The following is a 22,822-nucleotide window of genomic DNA, read 5'->3' as shown; positions in this document are numbered from 1 at the left end:
TTCTCTGTTGCGAATATATCTAACAAATCATTACGTCGCTTATGTTCGTTATATGCGCTCATTTAATATATTAATAGAGTGAAAGAAAAAAGTTATTTGAGATGTGTACAGTCATAATAAGAGAATACCAATGTCAGCGTAAACATAACTTTAAATGAGCTTAATATTAAATAGTCTATTTCTTTAATGGCTAAAAAAATGACTCTGAAATGATTTCATCTTTTCTTATATTTTTATAATACCCAATTATGCGCCTGTACGATTGCGTATAAAGTTTCTAATTTATTCTTTTCTTATTAGAACAGAAATTAATTATGTATGTTGATTTTGCAAATAAATTTGAGTTTAGTGCATTACATGAATTAATTGCATTTAGGAGAATTGTTCCGCGTTCCCCAAGGAACAAATGCTCCGTGGATTGGAATCGTTGACGGATTTATGGCATCATTGTCGCGATTTTAGTATCCGAACAGATACCTGGCTAACGGGTGAAACCTCGACGCGAAGCATCTCGTCGAGGTCATCAACGAGAACCTCGAGAACGAGGTCGTCGCTCGGTGGCGATTAACGTCGCTCAGCGTCGCCTACCGAAGTCAAGTCTTCGTGCTACTTCTTCTGGAGCTCCGCGAAGAATACACGCTGCACTATTTCCAGAAAGTCGCGTTTCTCTCGCCTTTCCTTGTGGGAACTCGTCGTCGTTGCCGTCGTGTAAAACGCCGCCTCGAAAACGCTTTTACAACCTCGGTCGCTCGGTTTCCATAAACATGCAATTAGCAACTTCTCGCGCGCCTTTGTCTCCCGAAGGTTTGCTCGGTCTAACGGACCTCTTAAGCGTTTAGCTGAGTTATGCCGTATACTTTCGAGGAAACGACGTCTTCTCATTTCAAGACTTAGAACAGTTGGAACGCGCGATTTGCTCGCGATTTCTTCGCGGAGCCAGTCTGGTCGTCGATCGCACGTCTCTTCCGCGTCGCCGCGTCGTTGCGGATGCTGTAAATCGTAAACTAAAGATAGCAAACTTTGTATCGTTTACGCGATTCAATGGCGCAAACTACGCGCGACTATCATACGTGGGAATGTAATCTCTTGAGATATCGTTGCGTTTAATTGCGCGCAAGCACGAGTGGAGCGACGTCGCGCGGGATTACACTCGAGGGACTCAGGTGAAGGACGCGTTTCCAGCTCGCAGGTTTCGGTCGTGTAGAATCGTGCTCTCGCATATAAGCGGACGTCTCTTCCGTAGATTGCGAGATTAATAAGGCGGCACAGCTCACGCTAATACCGTGGAATGCGCGCCGCGAATCGGGAATGTAAGTTAAAGACGAGCGGAAGCGCGACGGTTCAGTGATTCTCCGATCTCGACAGAGGACCCGATTCGATCTTGCTTCCTTGAATACTAATTATTCCTAGGATGCGCGCTAGAGAGAAATACTTCGAGGATGCTTGCACGTGCATTTCTAACATGAGACGAAAGAGAAACGGAGAAGAAGAGTGAAAGAGGAAGATGCATTAACATGTGGCGCACGTATTCCCCAAGCGAGAATTGATGCGTTTAGTTAGCCGATCGTGAATGCGTACGATTGATTAAACGAACGACAGGCTGTGTTGCCGATAACTGTTCAGCAAGTGGTTTTTGAATTTTTTTTCTTCATAGAATTTATTGATCTTACTGTCTTTAATTCAACATGATTTTAACGTAATATACTCTGTCTATTTCCATTCGGAATAACTTGAAGAATTGCACCGCCAGAAACTATTAGAATTTACCTTTCTGTAGTTGAGAGATATTAATATCAAATAAATTGAGAAGATGAAGATAAATTAATGTTTAATTCTAAAACATTTAAAAGTATTTTCAAAAAATTTTAAATATAAAATCTTTTTTTTAGATTTGCGTTGCAAATAAGAAATCAAATTTGTTCACTATGTGTTTGAGTATACGTCTCTAGGTATATACAAATAGACTTAACACAAGTAAATAAAGAAGGCTATTTTTAATCTTGGCACTTAATTTCGTTTTGAATTTTACAATTTCTAGTTCAAGCCTCCTGCGCATTAATTACTTATTGGTTCTGAAACACAGTTCTAAACTGAAGCTGGATTACGTAATATTATAAATAAAACTGACAAGCAGTTTAACCCTTAAGGGATAAGGTGAATCTTCAAAATATTCAAAAATAGGATTGAAACAAACCCGACGCTGTTTTGATTATATTTTATCTAATCAATATAACAAAATGATAGACAGAGATCGCATCCCACCCTTTTTTACCATAGTAGGGTTAATATTACTGATGCTAATGAGCATCTTTAAACATTGTGAAGAAATAGCTTTTACAGACAAAAATTAATATGGTGAAAAATATATTCGATTTGTAAAAATAGTAAAAAAAATTCTGTCAATCATGATATTGATCTTCGTATTGCAAGTAATTTACAAATCTCTGTTGCAGGGAATCTAAATACTGACGTAGGATTCTATAGTATTCAAATGAATTCGATTATGATCTCGCAAATTTGTCATAATATCAGCTTATTATCCATAACCGTTTGTGCTTCCTTCTACGATCGTCTCGTAGGATGCTTATGTCCAGAATAGAAAACCTACGGCGAACAGAAACTACTCAAAGTAGTCAATGTTACCTATGCAGCACCATGAGTGACCGTTAACGAGATGTAATCATTGTACTCGGCAGACTGATTGATATTCCAGCGCGTCGTAAAGTCGATTTAATTATCACGATTTTAGCGTTGAGATCTCGCGTTACGGGCACGTTATACGTACGTTCGATGAATGTCTAATGGTTAGCGCAATTGGCGAACTTGTATGCGCGTCATCTCATGTGAGACGTATTATTACGTCGAGTTCACGATGTTATTTATCGCATGCGTATTTATGAACGTGAATACTCTAATCGTCAGATCACCAAATCGGAGGATTTCAACTTGCCGAATTCTCAGATCTACAAAATGTGAAGTGGCAGATGTATTATCTGATTCTCAATACACAGTAAAAAAACATTTTGTATTGGTATTAAACTCAGTCCTTATTAAAATATTTATTGAATTTTATTAAATTTTCAACATATCTTAAGTTAATTTAATGTAGTGTGATTTTATAATATTTGAATATTTTAGGTTCAATTTGTGAATATGTTAGGAAATTAAATTTGATATAAGTTTTTCAACTGTATATGATCTTATGTTTACAATATGTAAAAATTGGAGCTTCTTCTTCCTTTCTTTTATAAACTGTATCTATACATTTTGTGTGCAGATCAGCTAATCTGCTGATTAATCAGCGCTAATCAATACGTTGTACGTTAATTATGTTATTTTTCCTTCTATTATAGAAAAAAAATTGCATTCGAGAAAGTTATTTGGCACTCTTCCTGTCTCAATAAGAGTTGCATAATGAATTATTCATGATAATTTGCAAACGTTTTTCTGTCGAAAGAAATTCATTCGATGCATAAAAATAGGCTACCGTGGCTCAGTTCTGTATACTATACTTCAAGTGCTTGACATTCTCACGAATTGTTATGTTTCAAGGGTCTTTGGGGCATATACTGTTGCCATTCTCTCAAGTGACAACTTTCTGAGAAAGTTGCTTAGTGGATCTGAGATAATTACATTTTCGCAAATTAGTAAACGGGGTCGAATATAATATATTAGATGTAAGAAACAAAAAAGAGTAGTATAAATTTATATATCAAATTTAATATTGTATCTATACATTTTATAACGCGACAGTAAAGATAAAAATAGCAATGATATTTTTATTGTCTCGTTTATTATTATTAGTCAAAGTGATACGTTATCTGTGGAAGAGAAAGGCGTTAAGCATGTTTACTGTAATATTATTATACCGTTGTAATAAAATTTAATATTGAGTTGCGAACTTTAGGTTAAACGAAGCTAATAGGCATAAGATTATCGGGTGGCTATCTCTCGCAGTGCACTGCCTATTTCTTGCCGCACTTCCAATTGCTGCGTGCACATGTAACTCAGTTGGAATTCCGGAAATGGTGAGCCTAATCTACACGCTGGCTTAACTCTACGCATCGATCGATCTCAAGCGTGAGTTAATTATTAATCGACGCGCCAACATGCTCGTGTAAATGACGGTTACGTCGGAATTTCTAAGTCGATTCCGCATTCCGTGTGATTCCATGTAAGTTCCAAGAAGAAATGACTTTATTTACTAAGAGAAATTAAAATTATTTAACAAATTCGTGTACTAAAGAAGATAATAAAAAGCTTGCACATAAAGGATTATTTTGTGGAAGTATTTAAATATTTAGCAAAGTTATAGATAAAAAACTTTTACAAACTAGATACAGAGATGAAAATAATAATTATATAGAACACATTCAAACTGATGAATGTTCAAACTTTAGCATTGCTCATGTTTTAGATTCTTACGTAATTATTTTAATGGTTTAATAAAATTATTTTCATAGATTTGTATCTAGCTAAATTTTTAGATAGGTGTTACTTCAGTAAAATTATCCTTTCTTTGATAATCGAACAAAATTATTTTCAGTTTTGTATTTAGCCAAATTTTTACATACTTCAACAAAACCGTTCTTCTCCTGCATACATGCCTCGTTATTTAATTAAATTAAAATGCAAGATGAGTTACTGTTTCGTTCAATGATCAAACGCATGGTGGGAATACATCAGGTGAATGAAAGAATTGTCGGAAGTGCAAATAGCGCATCTCGCTTGCGCGAGGTCAAAGTTCGCGCGGATCGCGCTGACCTACTGCTTCGAGGGCTGCAAACACCATAAACACTTCGTGCAGCCGTATCGTTCAGTTCGTCGCGTGAATCTCTCGATACCAGAGACGACTCCGACTTCGAGTTGCAATGGAACGGTTGCTACGAAGTGCAATGGCTTAGTTTCTCATTCGTACACCTTTCTCGAAAGATCGTTATTTAATTCTTGACACGCGAGTTTTCTCGTTAACGGGTTCTTTCACAGAACCGTCGCGCAGATTTTTGCTGTACAATATCTTCATTACTCAGTATTATTTTCCGCTAATTTTACACTTTCCATTGCACTTTATTTCATCCTTCGAATTTTATCGAAGAGAAATTTTGCACACAAGCGAAGGTTAATTTCTGAAGATTGATTACCGGCGACGAACGCGAACACCCCAGCGAATAAACACCTGGGAAAACCCGTAGCGTTGACACTGATGAATGATTTTAGCGCATGATGTCATAATTGCGAGAGGAATGTTTTCTCAGCTTTACTCTGACGGCTAGCCGCGATCAACGTATCTTCCACGAATCGCGGATCTGCGATTGCCGACAAGCAAGCCACGAGAAATTCTCGTTACAGTGAGTCTCGTTGAACCTTCAACTTCCGAGTTTGTTCTGAACGTTTCTGAACATTTAAACGTGCGTACTAATGCATTTATTAGTATCAAACGAAAATTTTATCTTATCGACATACCTATCTCAATAGAGAATTTTGCTAAATTTTTTGGACCGTCAGATAGATTACGTTAAATGCACTTGGCCGAGTCGTGCTAATTTGTATTCCCATAATCTGTACCGTCTTTCACCTCTGTAACCTCTCATCCCTCCTACGTAGAGTCTCTTCCCCCCTCCCAGCTCCCTCTAAGCATGCGTCTCACAAAAGTGATGCTAGTGCGACCTCCACGTTCTCAACTCGAGATACCGGTCCATCCGATAGCCCGGCACTTCCTCGTTTCTGTGAGGTCGTTCGCGATCTTAAGGCTACTCGACACGCAATCGACGAAGACAAAGACTTGAGTCTTAGACTCTTGGAATTTTTAATAAAACTCGACAATTTGAAAAATTTGAAGAAAGTTTGTAATAATATCAAATTGCCTTGCAATATATGATAAAAATTTTATAACAATTCGGCCGTAAGATAGGCATGTTATACAGTTTGTACACAATTACGATGTACAATATTATCTCATGTACAGTGTACATGTAATATGTACAATATTATCTCATAAGATAAGGATTAATACGCGTTGTAAGTCTTATGTAGATGTTCATGCCTACTAATTCGAGATTGATCACGTTAGAGTTCCTTTAGCAAGAAAATTAACGCGGTTGCACAGCATTGACGGCGTTTTACTCGTGCGATATCTGATACGCGATCTCTATGTTATTGAATACCAGTGCTATTCAGTGCTATTCAGTGCTTCGAGTACTTAAATACTTCCTTATATCTATTGCGCGAGTCATGTGTACGACCTGATCGTTACATAGTACCGCTGCGTTATCATTGAACTTGGTATGCATCGTTGTTTCCACGTTATGTGTAAGGAAAAGTAATACCGACTTTACGCAAGATCTAATAATTCGAAATTAAATTACTATATTATTATAATGAAACTGCAGAAATTATTGTTTATTCTGAACAGAAAAAAAACACGACTGTACTTTTCTACATATAGTAATAATTATTTTCTCTGAATTTGCATTAAGAATGTTGAATAATTGTTGCGTAACATAACAAAAAAGTAGCAGATTTCATATTCAATATCTACACAGGATAATTTGCAATTTATTTTATGGATATAAGTTAGTATAAAACACAGAGAGACTATCCAATATAATTTATTGCGACTTTTTAATACTTGCCAATAAATATTTCTGTAAACTCCTGGAAATAAAATTCTACTAAAATAAAATTACTTAAAATTTTCAAATATCTTATATTTTTGATAACTATCTGCACTTAGAATTTAATTTATGGAATGGTTATACAATCCATTTTTGATAAATAAAAAGTTTTCATTACAGCTTTAAAAAAGAAATTTTATCTTAAATCTGAATATGGAGCTTTTCTGAAAATCTGTCTAAAATGAGTATCTTCTATACAAATATAGTTAATCAAGCCATCTTCCATCACAAAGGATTTTAGCATTTGTCAATTCGACAATACTTAACAATTAATCATTAACTAACTGAGGAGAAGACAGAGAAGGATAGAAAGAGACTAGTTTAGATTTGCTTCGCGAACGACGATCAGCTTCTTGGAGCGCGGATCTCGAAGCGATTTCCGTGCGGCGTTCATTAGCGATCTAACGAAGATCATAGCGCGATCGGGAAGCGTATTACACCTCGTTACACACGTACACATTCATGTGCATCGGGTTAAAGCCAGTCCCCGCGATCGCGGAGCACGCGACGATCCAGGAAACGCCGGCAGGCGGGATAATGCGGACGACACAAGGGGCCCTTAACAAGCTTGGACGAGAGGCACATGCGCGAGAGCGCAATGCTGCACCCAACTAGGCTGACTTTCCGAGACCGCCCGCATTGACGACGGGAAGGGAAAGAGAGAGAGAAAGATAAAGAGAAAGGAAGGGAAGAGGGGATAATAAGAAATATATACTTCGCACTGATATAATGAGAAATATGACGCGATCGCTGATATACACAGACCTGAGCTGATTCTTTTTGTCATAATGAAAAATCTCTCCTCATTTCATAACATTGCTTTCTAATTATTTTTGAATGCCAAAATGCTTTCGATTCCTCCTAAAAACTTTTGATTTTTTTCACAAATTGAATTTCAGATACACAAATAAATTTGATACATGATATTAAAAAATTACCATGATATGGTAATCACAGCTCGCAAAAAATAGAGTTTTGCAATAAATGTCGATTATAAATATAAACTTCAAGTCGAATCCTAAGTAAATTGCCTCGATTTAGAGGCCATTAATTTTACTTGTGCCGTTATTCGTAAAACGCACATTAGTATATTACCGTTTAATTAATTATGCATCTGATTCTCGAACGCTTTGGACGAGTTTAAAAATGATCGAGCTGTCAGAACAGGCAAGAGATATATCGAAGACGCGAATTAATTTCGATCGCTGCGTTAACGATACACGGAAAGCGGAAACGCAATGAACTTGCGACGGTTCGCTGCGTTTAGCTTTATCTGTCGTGTTTATCCCGTACTTCGCCGTGGCTCGTAGTGTGTGGCATATTAAGTTGCTTTCCTGAAACTGCGCATAAACAAGATAGAACCGCGAGCTTCGTATGCTTTTAGTATATCTACGTGACCTAGCATAATATAGTGACCGTGTGATTCTCAGCAACACAGAGGCTTAATAAGATCAGTTCCGCTGATAATCATTTTTAATTATCTTAAATCTCATGATGGCTAGTTTCACAGTGTCGTAGAAATAATAGAATTGAAATAAACAATGAAGTGTTTCCGCTACGGTTCTTTCCTACTCATTACACCAATTATGATATCTTGAATTATGATAGAAACAAGAAAAATACGTAAAAAATTTTTTTTTTAATTATATTAAAATGTTGAGTACTTTTTATATTAAAATAATATTTTCAATCGACAGGTTAAATTTGTGAAATATATCAAAAACTTATATTGTTTCAGTAATCAATAAATAACCATATATTGAACTTTAATTACATATGTCTAATCAAAAAACGAAACAAGACAACTGTTAGGATACATATGATTTTTACATATGATATTATTCCAATAGGAAAGGAGAGTTTTCAATATAATTTACAAGTATACTCTATCAAATGCAAATATTGTTTTATTAAACATTTATTAAAATATTTCTAATATTAATATATATTAGAAACAGGATTTATGTAAATAAATCAACTAAATATTCGAGAGAAGCGCTTATTATAGTTAAAGTTTAGATGTTGAGATAATACATCTATACGTATTCAAATAAATTTTATCTCAAAAATATAACTACAAGCTGATATATTTTCAGCATGCAACATAATCAAATTAAAATTAACGACCTAATTTAATTTGGAAGGATTATTATTATTTCACTTTAATTGTGTTGCTTTTCTGCTTCTGACACCACCAATTTCAAGATCCGAGACGAATGATCAGAAGATTTAATTCTAAGTAAATTCAGGATTTAGGATTTTTCTAAAATCATAACCATACTTTTAAAAATTCTAAATAATAACCTTAAATAAATTTATTACTTGCTAAAATATATACAATCTTGCTCGCGTAAATTAAAATACTCTGTATACGTACCCTTCACGGCGAAAGGCTTCAACACATGTTAAGAGTGCAATGAAGGAAGTCAGCAGGATGTAACGCTTACTTTGCGTAAAGAGGGGTCATTAATACAATTAATAATTAGCTAGTAATAGAGGAATGGTTGAGTCCTGTGTATGCACATTTATACCGTTACAATCCCGCATATCGCATTAAGAGAATTGCGAGAGACAGCGAAGGCGCGTGTCTTTCACTTGAAATTGCCCCTACTGGTTCAGATAACGACGACTCACTGAACTTGATAATGTCAAAGTCACTGAGATCGCTGTCATCTTCTCCAGGGAATCGTTTAAGGGAGAGAGTCATCGTTAAAATTATTAAAATAAATTAAGTTAATAGTTTATAATTTTAATAATTATTAAAATAAATTAAATTAATAGAGAGTTTTACTTCAAGAATAAGTCCGATACAAATAAAATGTCTATATGACTCCGCGGTTGTTAGTGCATAAATTATATATTCATAAGAAAAAATATAATTCGCAAACAATTGAAGTGCACTTATTACACGAAATTAACTGTAATTAATTTCATTAAATAAATAAACATTCTAATTGTTTGCAAATTATATTTTATCTCCTTACGAATATATAATTTATATACTAACAATCGCGGAAATTCATAAAGGCTTACAAAATTTTATTTCTATTGATTAAAATTATTGTTACGCGATCGACGGCCAATTAGCCATGATTAATACTGACATTGATATTAGACAACACGCAAGGAAAAAAAATGGATCGATCGCATAGCGTAACGATTATTTAGTGCCGTTAGTCTGCGGCAGGATCTGCTAATTAAATATGTTACACATTGATATCGAGAGGAAATTGCAGAAGTTAGACACAAGTTAGGCGTATTGCATAGCTCGTAGCGCTATGGCGCTGCTTGATGTTTTCGTGCGATTCGTTCTCTTTTAAAAAATCAGAGAATTCTTTCTCCTGTTTATCAAAATATTTATAAAATGTTGGCGTAAGAAATATAAATTTATTAAACGTAATAAGTAGAATAGTACATTTCTGACAAAGAGTTATTGGCACATATGCAAAGAATTAATATTTTTTTAGCTTGATTGCTGCATATGACAAATTACAAGTTACAAATTTTCAAGGACATATGGCACATTAAATATAAGTGTCGCGATTAGTCAGAATCCATAAAATTCATCGTGCGATGCATCGACTCTGTTAAAATATCATAAAAAGGGATTTTAAGGAAGTAAAAAATTGACCGTAAAAGCGCGCGCAATCTTAATTAAACTCGTTGACAGCGCCGAAATTTCTCGCGTCTCCCATCTCTGCGAGATTAAGTATGCAATGCTGCCATGTCGCGCATCAACGGAATTTCGCACGACCGCACGGTATAATTTCCCGGTCAGGACGATTCTTGGAAGCGGTCGTCGAGAGACGAGATCCCTGGCGAGAGAGAGCCAGCAAAAGAACGAGAGAGGAGTCGCTGCGAATAATTTCCACAATCTGGGATCGCTCTCTAGGGCCATAATTTTTTTCTGAGATATAAGACAACGCGGCATCGTGAAGTAGAATCATTTTGCGCGATCTCTCTCGGCTCTTCCCTCTGTTCTTTCTTTCTTTCTCTTTTCCTCGACTGGCTTTTCGTGCACTTTTATAGTGGCAATGTGCATTAAATTCTGTCCGTGTATGAGCGCTCGTATCATGAATCGTACCGGAAGATCGTCCTTGCGAACACGTCCCGCCGCGTAACCTCCTCATTTTATCAGATTTTAATTTGGCAAACGGTACTTTTGGTACTCGCGCGTGCGGATCATCCTATATATGTACTGTTAGACGAAACGTGAAGGGTCGGTTTTATCGAAGGTCATACTGGTTAACCGAATTTATCTTACAGTCTTTATTTCTATTGCGGAATATAATTTAAAGCTTTTCTATTTTACTTGTGATAATAAAAAAATTAAAAACTTATCTATTGGATTGAATAATAAATATCTTTGCAAAATTTAATAAATATAAACTATATATATATATATTTTTTTCGAAAATGTATGTGTAAAGAAATTTTATTAGACTATCAATATTATAAGTAAAATATAATATTTCCTTGCAATTGATTGCTTAAATTAAACGTTAATGAATTTTTCTAACATCGTGTCAGAAATCGTAGATATTAAAATTGTAACTTTGCTATGTTTTCTGAAATGTAGTACTCTACAATTGTACTTAGTTTGTCAACACTATATATTATATGTTATTATTAGTATTATTACATTATATATACATCGGTTTTTTCTAAAACATGGCCGATACATCTTGGGCCTAAAAAATCAAGCAGCGCCATTTCTTTCGATCTCTCTCGCTCCACTACATATGCAGGAATGTCGCAGTATGTATGGTGTGATATTGCCTGGACTCACCGATCCTCTTCACGTGGACGTCTCGATTGAAGGAAACGCTCCTCTCGGCGGGCTCGGAGACTGAAGCCCTGGGTACTACGGGGGGTAGTAAATGCGTGCCGGGAGGGTTGCAGCCTTCTCCCCCTCTTAGCAATTCCGAGCGTTGTATCGTGAGCATCTTGCCTTTCAACCTTTTCTCTCAATCATGCCCGGCTCAGGACACCGTTTCCCGTTTCGTGCTTGTGCTTACAGTTTTATTACCCCACCCCAGAGTGTTCTCACCCCTGACCTTACCTTCCCCTTTCCCCTTTTCTACTCTCACTAGAGCACACCCGTAGACCCGATCACCGACCTGTAAGCCAAGCAAAGCTGTGCATTTAATATCTAAGATAATCTCATCGACAGAGATGCGATTTGCGCGAAGTTTAATGCCTTTTTCATCTGTTGCTCCAGTTTGAAATCGTCCGTGCGTTTGATCGAAAGCATGCACGAGAGCCTGTTTGGAAGTTTTCTTGTTCAATACACGAATAATAAGATTTTTTAAAGAGTGTTTTACAATAAAGTAATTGGATGTAAAATAAAGGTTTATCAATATAATTGCGTAAGCCGATAGGGCGTATCAGTTGTAACAAGCTCTTCTCGACTTACTCCGCTTTCCAAACAAACAATCGGCTGAATTGTTCCTCAGTTATCGTGAGAATGCAGTTTGCATTGGAGAGTGCGCGCTTTCTGTACATATTATTTCTACGCACGCGTATACGTTTGTACGTGCGCGTATGCATGCGTGAAAAACGTGAGAGAAAGAGAAATGATAGGCATCGTGCGTTCCCGGCGACGTGTCTATACTAGCGCATGCCAACTGTAGGTAGATGATGATAAACGCAACGAGTGATAATGGTTCTCTTTGTCGTCATGCAGGAAGATGGGATACTCGAGATACGTGCAACGATATAATGACAGTGACAGGAATGACGGTGACGGCGCATAATATCGGCAATGGATTCGCTGATGAAAACTATTGCTAATAGGAGCGATTGTACGATAAGACTCCTGTCGTAGCTTTTTCCTTACATCCGTCCATATTAAACATTATCGTAATTATGACCAGGATTCTGGACTCCGTGGTTTTCCTATCGATGCTACAATCTAAACGCAACGACACCTAATTTAAATTTCATGGAGGCTGAAGCTCATAGCCTCATGTCGTCGGCTCGAGGCAGCAAGATACGAAGTTGACTTGATTTTAATTAATTCCCGATACGGCGTGAATAAATTGTTTATTTTCGTTTTCGGCATATTTTGTCGTCTGTCACAAGTAAATGTCAAGAGGAACTAATTCATTGCACGAAAATTTTCTCTTATATACCTGTAGGCTTTATATATTGCAATCGTCAATTTTCGCAGGTAGGGAAAATTAATAGCTGACTAACTAGTTTGTCAGTTTCCAAGTTGTATATCCGGCGAGACGCCTATTTTCATCACTTGGAATCTATTTTCTCAAGAATAATCATACGTATTTGCATATTGCTTCATAACGCTGTGACGAAAGATAGAACTCATGCAATGCAATAAAACCTATCGACGCGGTAGAATCCTTTCGCTTGCAATTAGAAAATGAAAGCAAGAGACGTACAATTCCAAATATATCGAACCAAAAGATCCTAATGAAACTGTCCGTAACTGTCCAAAGTAATATTACGCTCTAGTGATCAGTCATTGCGAGATGTCATTCGTTTTCACGAATTTACGTAAATCGATAAGGCAATCAATCTTGGACCCCGCGGCGTATAGAAGCAAAACGTTGAACATGGTCATCTCGATAAAAACGATTCTAAAAATACCGCTGACGACGGTCACTTGGACGACACTCAAGCGGAAACGTCGGGACTGCTCATTATCATTATAAGCGTTTTATTTCACTAGATGTTTTTCGCGCTATCGTGTAAAAACAACGTCCTCCTTTTTTTCAAGAAGTCGGCCTTCGTCGTGATTCTTTTATTGCTTAAAGTGGTTTCAATCAGTTGCAATTGATGCATATATATTATGCTTCAAAATTTATCTAATAATATAATAAATATGTAGCTTATTTTTATTTTGAAAATGTTTTAATTGCACCTCTTAACAATCTATATATAAAAAACAGTTTTCTAATCGAGATATGTAATTAAAAGAATTTTTTTATTTTATTTTAAATACCGAAGGTAAAAATAAATAAAGAAGAGGACATCAAAATTAACTCTATATGAATTAATTTTGATAAAAAAATGTTGCATTTACAGAATATTTCTAATTAATAAGAATATTAAATATTCTATTAACCTGCACCGCGTCCACCGCGTGGTAAAAGCTTTTCGAGACAACCGCTGTAAAAGGAATTAACATTCGTCGTGCGTTTTTGTCCAGTCGCGGTCGAGCTATCTGCCCTTGAAACAAATAAAGGTGACCCTGCACGCGCACGTACCTGTCCATCTCTCAAGGCCATCTGACCAGAGTGACACATTATCTTCTCGCACACGTGACACATGGGGGTGAGCCGTCGCTCAACGACTTTATTAGCCCCGGGAGAGCGCAAGGGAAGAGACACGGTTTTCAAATGAGACAATTCGCATGGGGCTCGATCCAAGGATTAAGATACACTTGGGAGGCTCGGTAGCCATATTTGGCAAACAGGACCGCAGAGGTCTCCCGGCTGTTCCCCGCGGGGACCCCGCTATAAAAACTGGCGTTAATATATTTTTTTTCGAGATTCGAGAGTTTACGACGGGACCCTTTTGCGCATCGACTCCCACGCGCCTTCTAGTCACTCTAATCGCGTGGGGGAAATGCTCGATTCGATCTGGAGGGTAAAAAAAAAATCGGCGACGATATCGCAGAGGTTTCGACTGGACCACGTCTAATGTACGAGAAGGACCTCTAATGCGTTCGTCGTTACTCGCTATACGAGGCTGGATAACAGTAAAACGAAGGATAGGAATGTTGCTAAGTGCGGCGACACGACACGACTATATTCTCATGATTTTAATTCCGCCCTATGCCACGGTGTACACTTTTTTTTTTCTTTACAGGAAAAAGACGAAAATTAAGATAGTTGACGGTAAGCGGAGGTAATTACATCGAGTTATGCGAGAACAACATCATGTCGTATGTTTCGTAAAAATATCTGTAAAATACGTTCCAGATGGTATCTTATGTTATTTCTTGTTGTGGTATATATTATTGCTGCTGTACGAGGACAATATTAATCGTACGCTTTGTAAATTTTATAGCGATTGCAATGAAGATTATTCTGTTTCTTAAATATTACACAAATTGAAAATAAATGTAATTTAATTTGCTTTTTTAGCATTGCGAACGTTGGTAGCAAGAATGTTGTAATTTTATCGTGGTGACACACACGCGATGTGCAAGATCCCTTAATACATGTTATTTGCTGCTTCCTGATGTTGCATAACAGCGTAAACAGGAATAATAAAAACGTAACCTCAGTCAGAGAGAGAGAGAGAGTATGCGACAACGCTCGCGTTCCGAACTTTGCGGTGATTTTATATCACGATGTCCTCGCCACTAGTCATTAGCGACGACGGCGGCGAGATCCAGACAAAAGGACGCTTAAATTCGTTCTTTCTCGCGTGCTAGAACGAGAATCTTCACGGAGAGATAAAATAAAAGCAAACGAGATCGAAAAGAATATCAGAAGTCACAAAAAGTCACAGGGCGAATTCTCGCATCGTTCCAAATGGTCTCTCTAACGGTCCCGCGTCCACCTTTGAAATATTTCACATTCGTTTCGGAATAACAGCGCGAAAATTAGAATCGCACCGGCAATAAAATCACATCAAACCCGGTTATATGACTATTTTCTAGCCCTATAACGCGCGCGTTCGGATACCGCGACGTAATAAACACTCCCGTTTAGCGCGCAAAATGTTTAGCACCTTCTTCATTGACTTTTATTGACGTGTAGAAATCCGATAATAAAATTGGAGATAGCGTCCGTCTCCCCCCGCAATCAGATGCGAAGGATTCGCTCGACCCTCAGAGGTGCGAAGCCTCGTGTTCGCAATCGCAATCCAACCGCCATTAGAAAGCAGCTGCTGGGATTATAGAGTACGAGAGAATCCAAATTGAGCAACAATTATAGATGGAAGCTTATACACGATGTTATGCACTATTAAATTCGTAATGTCAAATTATTCACACAATTTGAGTAATTTTTAATTATTTCTATAGGTTGCCACTTCTCTACTCGACATACGTTAATTTAACTAAAACGATGCAATTAAATATATAGAAACAATGAAATAAATAATTTAACTAAAAAAATGAATTTAAATGTAACTTAAATTTAGTTTATTATTTACTATTTATTATAAGTGCATACGTTTTTTGATCAATTATTTAATTTATTAATTACTTTACAATAACTTGTTTTTTGGTAAATTCTTTTTAAATTAGTATAAAATTCAACATTATATCTTTAGTAATCAGAAGAGATTATTTTTCACACGAATTTAAACATTAAGATAATTGACCCTTCTTGGCACCTCTTGTTGGGTCGCATGTTGAACACACTCGTTTGCGAAAACAAGTTGATGAGACTCGTTTTTATCTCGTTACTTTTTCGCTGGCGAAGCGGTGCGTTTTACAGTTAATACCAGCAGACTGCCCAATAAATTTGCGTGGACATTGTATAGTATAACCGAAAAAAGACACGCCGGTTTCGACTGGACACTCATTACGAGCGCCGTGACATTTCCGCGTGTGCAAGCCCGGTGCTTATTTTTCTCGACGTTCTCACAAACTCGAAACTCACCTTTCGTTTCTAGCCGTAGCCCGTTTACGCTGCGCAGTTGGAGAATCGAGGCCGGGGAAAGATTTTAATTTAGATCGCCGCGCGCGCACGAGAAGAATCGCGCGGTGTAAAAGCCCGGAGGAAACCTCGCGCGCTTATTCTCCGGGGCGCTGGTATTTATAAAATTCCTGCTTCGACGTTGCTCTTCCCGACGCTCCACGTAGATCCCTATATGAATTTTATCACTAATGGTTTACGAGCACTCTGTTCGGGACGAATCTCTGCGTTTACGCCCGACACAATTTGCCGATAGATCGTATCTCGGATGCTTTTAATTGTTTGGGATTCTCCAATTTTGTCCATCACGGTATCGTTTCTTTTCTGGTTGTTTTTTTCTTAAACTCTGTCGGGCTTTTTAATTTTTTCACATTTTTACGTTTTTATTCGGTAAGATGTTTCATATTAAAACGGCATCATTTTATTTTGGCAATGTTATCAAAATTCTCGTATTATAGTGTAACAAAGTTTGGATATTTATAGTTATTTGCCGCATTACTAAAAACATTCACAAATTTATGAATTCGTAATCTTATTTTATGTTCTAACTTTTGGAAAGATACATTTGTTAAATATAAAAGGAGAAAAAATAATAACTCAATTTCTTAACACTAACTCTTTAAATAATTTTAGCATTTTATTATTTTTAATTATCATGTGTGTCAAAATATAAATTAATTAATTTTTGTGATTAGTGTAAACATCGTCCACATTAACGTATGCATTTAATAAATAATAAACTAAATTTGAGTTAAATTATTTAACTTCATTGTTTTAGTCAAATTAATGACATGACACATAATCTGTAAAAAAATGATTAAAAATAACTCCAATTGTGAATATAATTTGACATTATGAATTTAACAGTGTATAGGTGGAATTATATATTATAAATTAGCGTTATGACATGTCAGCAGAAAGATCAAGAACGCTATATAAAGCCAAACATCATCAGTGTGTGAAAAGTATAATACAATTGTATCGTAGAAATAATTTCAGGACAGTTAATAAATGTTTGAAGAGCTTTATCTTTTATATCAAATAATTTCGAAGTTTGACATAAGAATTTTTCTTAACGTTTTTTGTAAAGCAGTTTACAATATTTTAAATCATAACTCTTAAGTTTTTAGCCTTGCCACAAGAAATTGACCAATACAGTCAAATGTGAGATAAAAAATCGACTATGGTTGATCTTTTGATTCAAGACTTAAAGTTCAAAATTTCATTGCAGCTATCGCTTGACAATCGATATAATTTTTTAAATTCAATTTTTAAGGAATGGTGTAATAAACTATACGCTTATAAATTATTCGAGAAAGCGGACCGTTACTGTATCGTTCAATGCGGAAATATGACTCAAAACTAATAGAACACACCGAGACACGATATGCGCGCATAGAGCATGACGCAAATGCCAGAAATGGAAATGGAAGTCACACAAGTCGCGACTCGTGACTCGCGAGAAAAAAAAAACCCGGCGTGATCGCTTTATTTGCGTAACTGCCTATTACGTTCCGCGCACCTTCCTCGTCGCTCGATTACGGACGAGACACGGCTCATCGCTTATCCGCGGTCTAGCTGAGAAATCTGGACGCCACGCGAAGGGTCACGTTACGTGCGGGTGCATTATGGTGAATGGATCCAGCAACGGCGATTCCCATCGAAGGCGTCCGTCCCATCTCCTTCTCGCTCGCTCGCTCGCGCGAGTAACACTGACACACTTTGTACGTCAAGGCCGAAAGTTCTCCCGGTACACGGTGCTTATCGTTGCACCGTCTCGTGTATTCGTCTTCTTTATATCCGCGTACGTCTCAATCGCGACGCGCGCCCGCCCGCCGTATGTTGAAACGCCATACGATAAAACGCCGTATCGGGAGATTCAGCGAGAGGATTTGCACCTCGAGCTGATGGGCGTGATCTTCATCTCGCGAGTGCGGACAGGCGAAAGAGCGAAAGGAAAACGGCGAAAAAGAAGCAATCGCGAGTTGTGTGCATCGAGAGTCTACTTAGAGCGAACGGTTCTTATGATAGAAGACGTCGTAATATACATACATAACTTAAAAAAATATTAATAAAATTTATTTTTGAATAGGATTTTTAATTGAGCAGCTACCAAAAGAAGGAAAAATGTTTTAAAACGCATGTCTGATCATTGAGCTATTTAAACTACTTGTTTGAGTTTCTGTAATGGTTGGAGATGATCTATTTCATTATATTTTTAAAAATATAATTATATTTGAATGTAATCAACTATATTGATTTTCACGGTAAAATTATAATTAATTATCATCTTTTGTTAAAAGATAAATTTCATTAAAAATGTAATGAGTGATTAAACTTATTTATATTTAATATTACATACCTACATCTAATATAATATAATATAAAAAAAAGATATATTTTTTATCTTTCATAATTGAATAAAATAATTACTTCAATGAAAAATTGGTTCTGTTAGATTAAAATAGAGAAGATACTATAAAATTGGCTAGTTAAAATTTAATTATTAAATCAATGTTATGATTCGTTTACATTTATAAAACTAAATTGATAACCTTGTGTAATATTTCTCCATAATTAGACTTTCTATCAAGCTACCTCCGAGCTACCTTCAAGCTGTCATCGACAAATAACACGATAATTACGGGACGACTTTCATATGTTGTGCTTATTAAAAATCTCATTCGACACGCACGACAGATCCGATTCAGAGACGATTAATTCGACTAGTCGTGTAAATCGCGCGTAAATCTTTTAGCATATTAATTCGGGAGACACGCCTGATCTCAAGAGAGATTCTCGCGAGGACAGATTTTACTATCACACACGTGCCAGACATTTCCATAAATGTTTATTCCCGCTGTAATCGGCACGCTCGGACGTCGACGCGTTGTTAATACGGCTGCATCAATGAATAATACGCGTACCTCCTCCATATCCTGCTCGTCCCGCGAGCAGCTCTCGCATCATATCGCGATCGCTCCCCATAGCGAGCAGGCGAGGAGCTCGGCCGTATGATCGGCCGACTCGATCTCGGAACGAGCAGATTAAACGCCTAGATTCGCGAGCGCGCGCCGCGAGAGAGGCCTAGCTGCCTAGCCGCACACGCGGTGATTAAAGTGTCCGTTAACGCGAGTTAATTGATCTTTCAGTTAATGGGATATTACCCTTCCGCTGGATTTCTGGTTTGCCCAGCGCCCAGTCGGCCGACCAAGCCGGCAGATCCAATCTGCGCGCAAAATAACTCGCGCTCTCGCTCTCGTGCGGGACTCTCTATAATCTATTCGATATCCCGCGAACGCACAGCGCAGAAAACCTATCCTACCGAAGACGCCCGTATCGTTTCCCTTTCGCGATCAATATCCACGGCGGCGCGACCCGCGGTATAATCAAACCGTGAGTATCTGCCGGTTCGATCCTGCGAATCAACTTATGTGCGGCAGTAACATCCTCGTCATCGTCATAGTCGTCATCTCGGCAATACGTATCGATATTATTTCGCCCCTATCGATATTGGATTTACCTTTACTAGCACAGTAGCATTCCGATCGCTTAGATATCCGGTATATTCTCTCTAAGGATACGCCCCTTCAGGTACGATCGGTTCCCCGAGCGGAACTAGAGAAGAGCAAGGACCTTGTTTCTCTCTTTTCGAGAGACTTGCTGATTACATTCGAACTGAACACTCTCACGTGCGGTAACTGTCACTATCACCGGAACGCGAAAATCCGTGGGGTCGATCTCGGAGATTTAACACCACCGATTACAAATTCATTAACGAAGCAAATTTTGTCCTGCCTTTCGCTTTCCCAGCGCCAAATTTTTGACACTTGTCGTTATCCGACATCTAAGATATAACACCCAAGGACAAGGAACACTGGACACCGGGTAAACCGGCAATCCGATCTTCTAATTTGTCTCGCACTGACATGTATATATGTGTATGTATATCCGGGATCACTTGGTATTACGCGACTCTTTGAACCCGAACTCGCTCGTATCGACACCTTGTCGCCGATAGCACTGATGACGTTCGTACCTCGCGCGACTTAGCTGCAGGGGCGACCCTTGATGACCAGGGGTCTGGACCAGGGGTACAGACGCGCAGACCGCCGCCACACCACGCACACGCCGTTCGTTCTCCGTTCGTTCTCCGTTCGTTCTCCGCCGAGCGCCGAAGAACTAATAAAAGCTGGGACCCAGCTTGAAACTGCGTAGGCCGCTTACTACTCCTTCCACCGCGGCACTCCGTCCTATCCCACCGGTGTACCGGACCCAGGCACCGACAGAGACAGGCAGGAGAGTAGGCACGGATGGACGGACGGACGAACGAACGGACGTACAGAGCGACTTCAAGGTATACACATGCCGAGAAGTACGACTAGTCTCTAGGTAAATAGTATTGGTCCTCGAATAAATACCTCAAATAGATATACTGATAAGCTAGATAGTGTTAACGATTCAGATCATTCAAAAAATATTATCTCGTCTTATATATATATATATATATATATATATATAGATTAATTGTTGATGTACCAATCCAAGTTTAAATGATCGAGTGATCTTAATATTATAGCATTGAGTTGGCAGTATAGCAAAAATTTCATTATGGAGAATAGTATAATATCTTTATAAGTTGTCATTTACTCAGATATGAATTATTTCGAGAGATATCAATGCTTATAATATTAGAATTTTTAATATCGCATATGTTCCTCTAAAAACGTTGTGTCAACATAAAATTGATACTTTAATATACTCAAATAATTTATCGTATCGATGACGTATGTCTACAGATAGATATTTATATATTTGAAAAAGAGAAATTAAAATTTGAAACAAACTTCTATATTAATATCCATGTTGTTGAATTTTGTTTTATACCATTGTACGCTAAGAAAATGTTCGACTATTCGATAATTTCGTGTCAATTGTTGACGCATGATTAATAATCTTTGATTAAAAAAGTCGATGTCGATGAAAGAATAAAGATACGGTGTCAAACATTCGATACTTTGCACGAATGTATTAGTACCATCGCTATTAAGATCTAGCTGGTGCTGGTCATCACTCAAGCTAGCCGATATTATCGTTTCAGCAAATTTTGTTTTTTTTTCCTTGTTGTAATATGTATTGTAACAATCTGTCCGATGCCGCATTCAAAACGGTTCGATAACTTGATCATTTTACCATCAGTCCCGCTTGATTAATACCTCAGCCAAAATTGATGTAGATTGATATTGATGATGAAAGATACATGGTGTCAAGTGTTCGATTACCTCGCCAGGGATATCAGTGCCATCACTAGCGAACGGGCCCAATCCGGCGCTGGTCACTCGTTGCTTCTGCGAGCTTTCCGTCTCTTTCTACCTCCTACTTTCTTTCTCTTTCTTCTCCAACACTCTTCCCACCCACCTATCTCTCCCTACCTGAACGATTGCATGCTGCTGCCGCTGGTGAACGTCACTCGGTCAAGGTCCCCCACCAAAAACCTGCAGCAGCGGCGCGGTATCACGCTCACCACTTCGCTCGATCTTGTCACGGCCGACTTGGTCCATGGACAATGCTATACTTGGTGTGAACCGATGATCACCACAGACAAGGGTGAGGCTCCCCGTGTTGTCCACAATAACATTTTAGCGATGCTAAGTGAATAGAATGATGAATATGGGCTTCGGCCTTCGGTCAATTATTGCACGTTTCGCGCTAAATGCAAATTTCTGATTATTGACTGTGAGTGGTCTGAGTGCAATCTTTTCACACTAGTCTACCGTTTAGCTAGTTTAGCACCAAACAGCGAAGATTTTACAACATGACAAATATATAATCACAAAATTATCGACCGGATATATTTTCGCGATTTCGGGATATTTAAGTTTTATTTTTTTTTTCTTTATATAATTAGATGAGATAAATGCGTGATTAATTATCGATTAATTATCTCTTTATAGATTTAGCAGAACATAATAATTTATATATTTTTTTAAATACATATATCGCTTTCTTACTTTAAATGACTCAACTAAAAAATGATTTCTGAACTATGTATATTGAATTATATAATTTCCTTGAATAAGTTAAATAAATATTACCTTATCAACCATTAAAATTGAATTAATAATTAAATTAAGAAAATAATCAAAATTGCTATAATTAAGAAATATAGTATTTAAGGATTATAAAAACGACGAAAAAGACATTTGATTATATTAAGAATAAATTCTTTCTGTTAATTATTTGATTAATCGATCTTTTCTTTTTGTCAAATTAAAAAGTAGTTTTTCCTTTTTTTTTAAGAAACTTAATTTTTTTAGTTATACAACTATTACTTTTGATTGGAGAGAGGGGAACGATATCTGTTGTATTAGAATCACAAATTAGTTCTTACAAATTCTTTATTTGTAAATAATCAAGATCACTTTTTTAATTATCTAAACTAAAATATAACAAGTATCCCTAAAAGAAGATTCTGTCGACGTTATTCTTTGCCTAAGTTTCTAAGGTTGTTACATATAGTTTAAGAGCAAA

General features: G+C 37.2%; 1 protein-coding gene across 2 annotated transcripts in view; it reads right to left on the bottom strand.

Moving 5' to 3' along the window:
- Positions 1–20,452, bottom strand: part of blo (bloated) — a 122,552-nt gene extending 102,100 nt beyond the window's left edge. The window contains exons 1-2 of one of the 2 annotated variants that reach the window (XM_018540090.1): positions 20,331–20,452; positions 11,464–11,794 (exon numbers count right to left, since the gene is read on the bottom strand). In XM_018540090.1, coding sequence (XP_018395592.1) covers positions 11,464–11,620 — 157 coding nt within the window. In that variant the 5' untranslated portion in view covers positions 11,621–11,794; positions 20,331–20,452. Of the gene's footprint in view, positions 1–11,463; positions 11,795–19,814; positions 19,846–20,330 lie in introns of those variants that run through there. The other variant, XM_018540091.1, reaches the window with a different exon arrangement.
- Positions 20,453–22,822: the final 2,370 nt, after the last annotated feature.

The sequence above is a fragment of the Cyphomyrmex costatus genome, unplaced genomic scaffold (assembly GCF_001594065.2).
Source record: "Cyphomyrmex costatus isolate MS0001 unplaced genomic scaffold, Ccosl1.0 scaffold23, whole genome shotgun sequence".
NCBI classification, from domain to species: Eukaryota; Metazoa; Arthropoda; class Insecta; order Hymenoptera; family Formicidae; genus Cyphomyrmex; species Cyphomyrmex costatus.
Note: the sequence above shows the minus strand (reverse complement) of the source record. Positions and strands in the feature narration are given on the sequence as shown.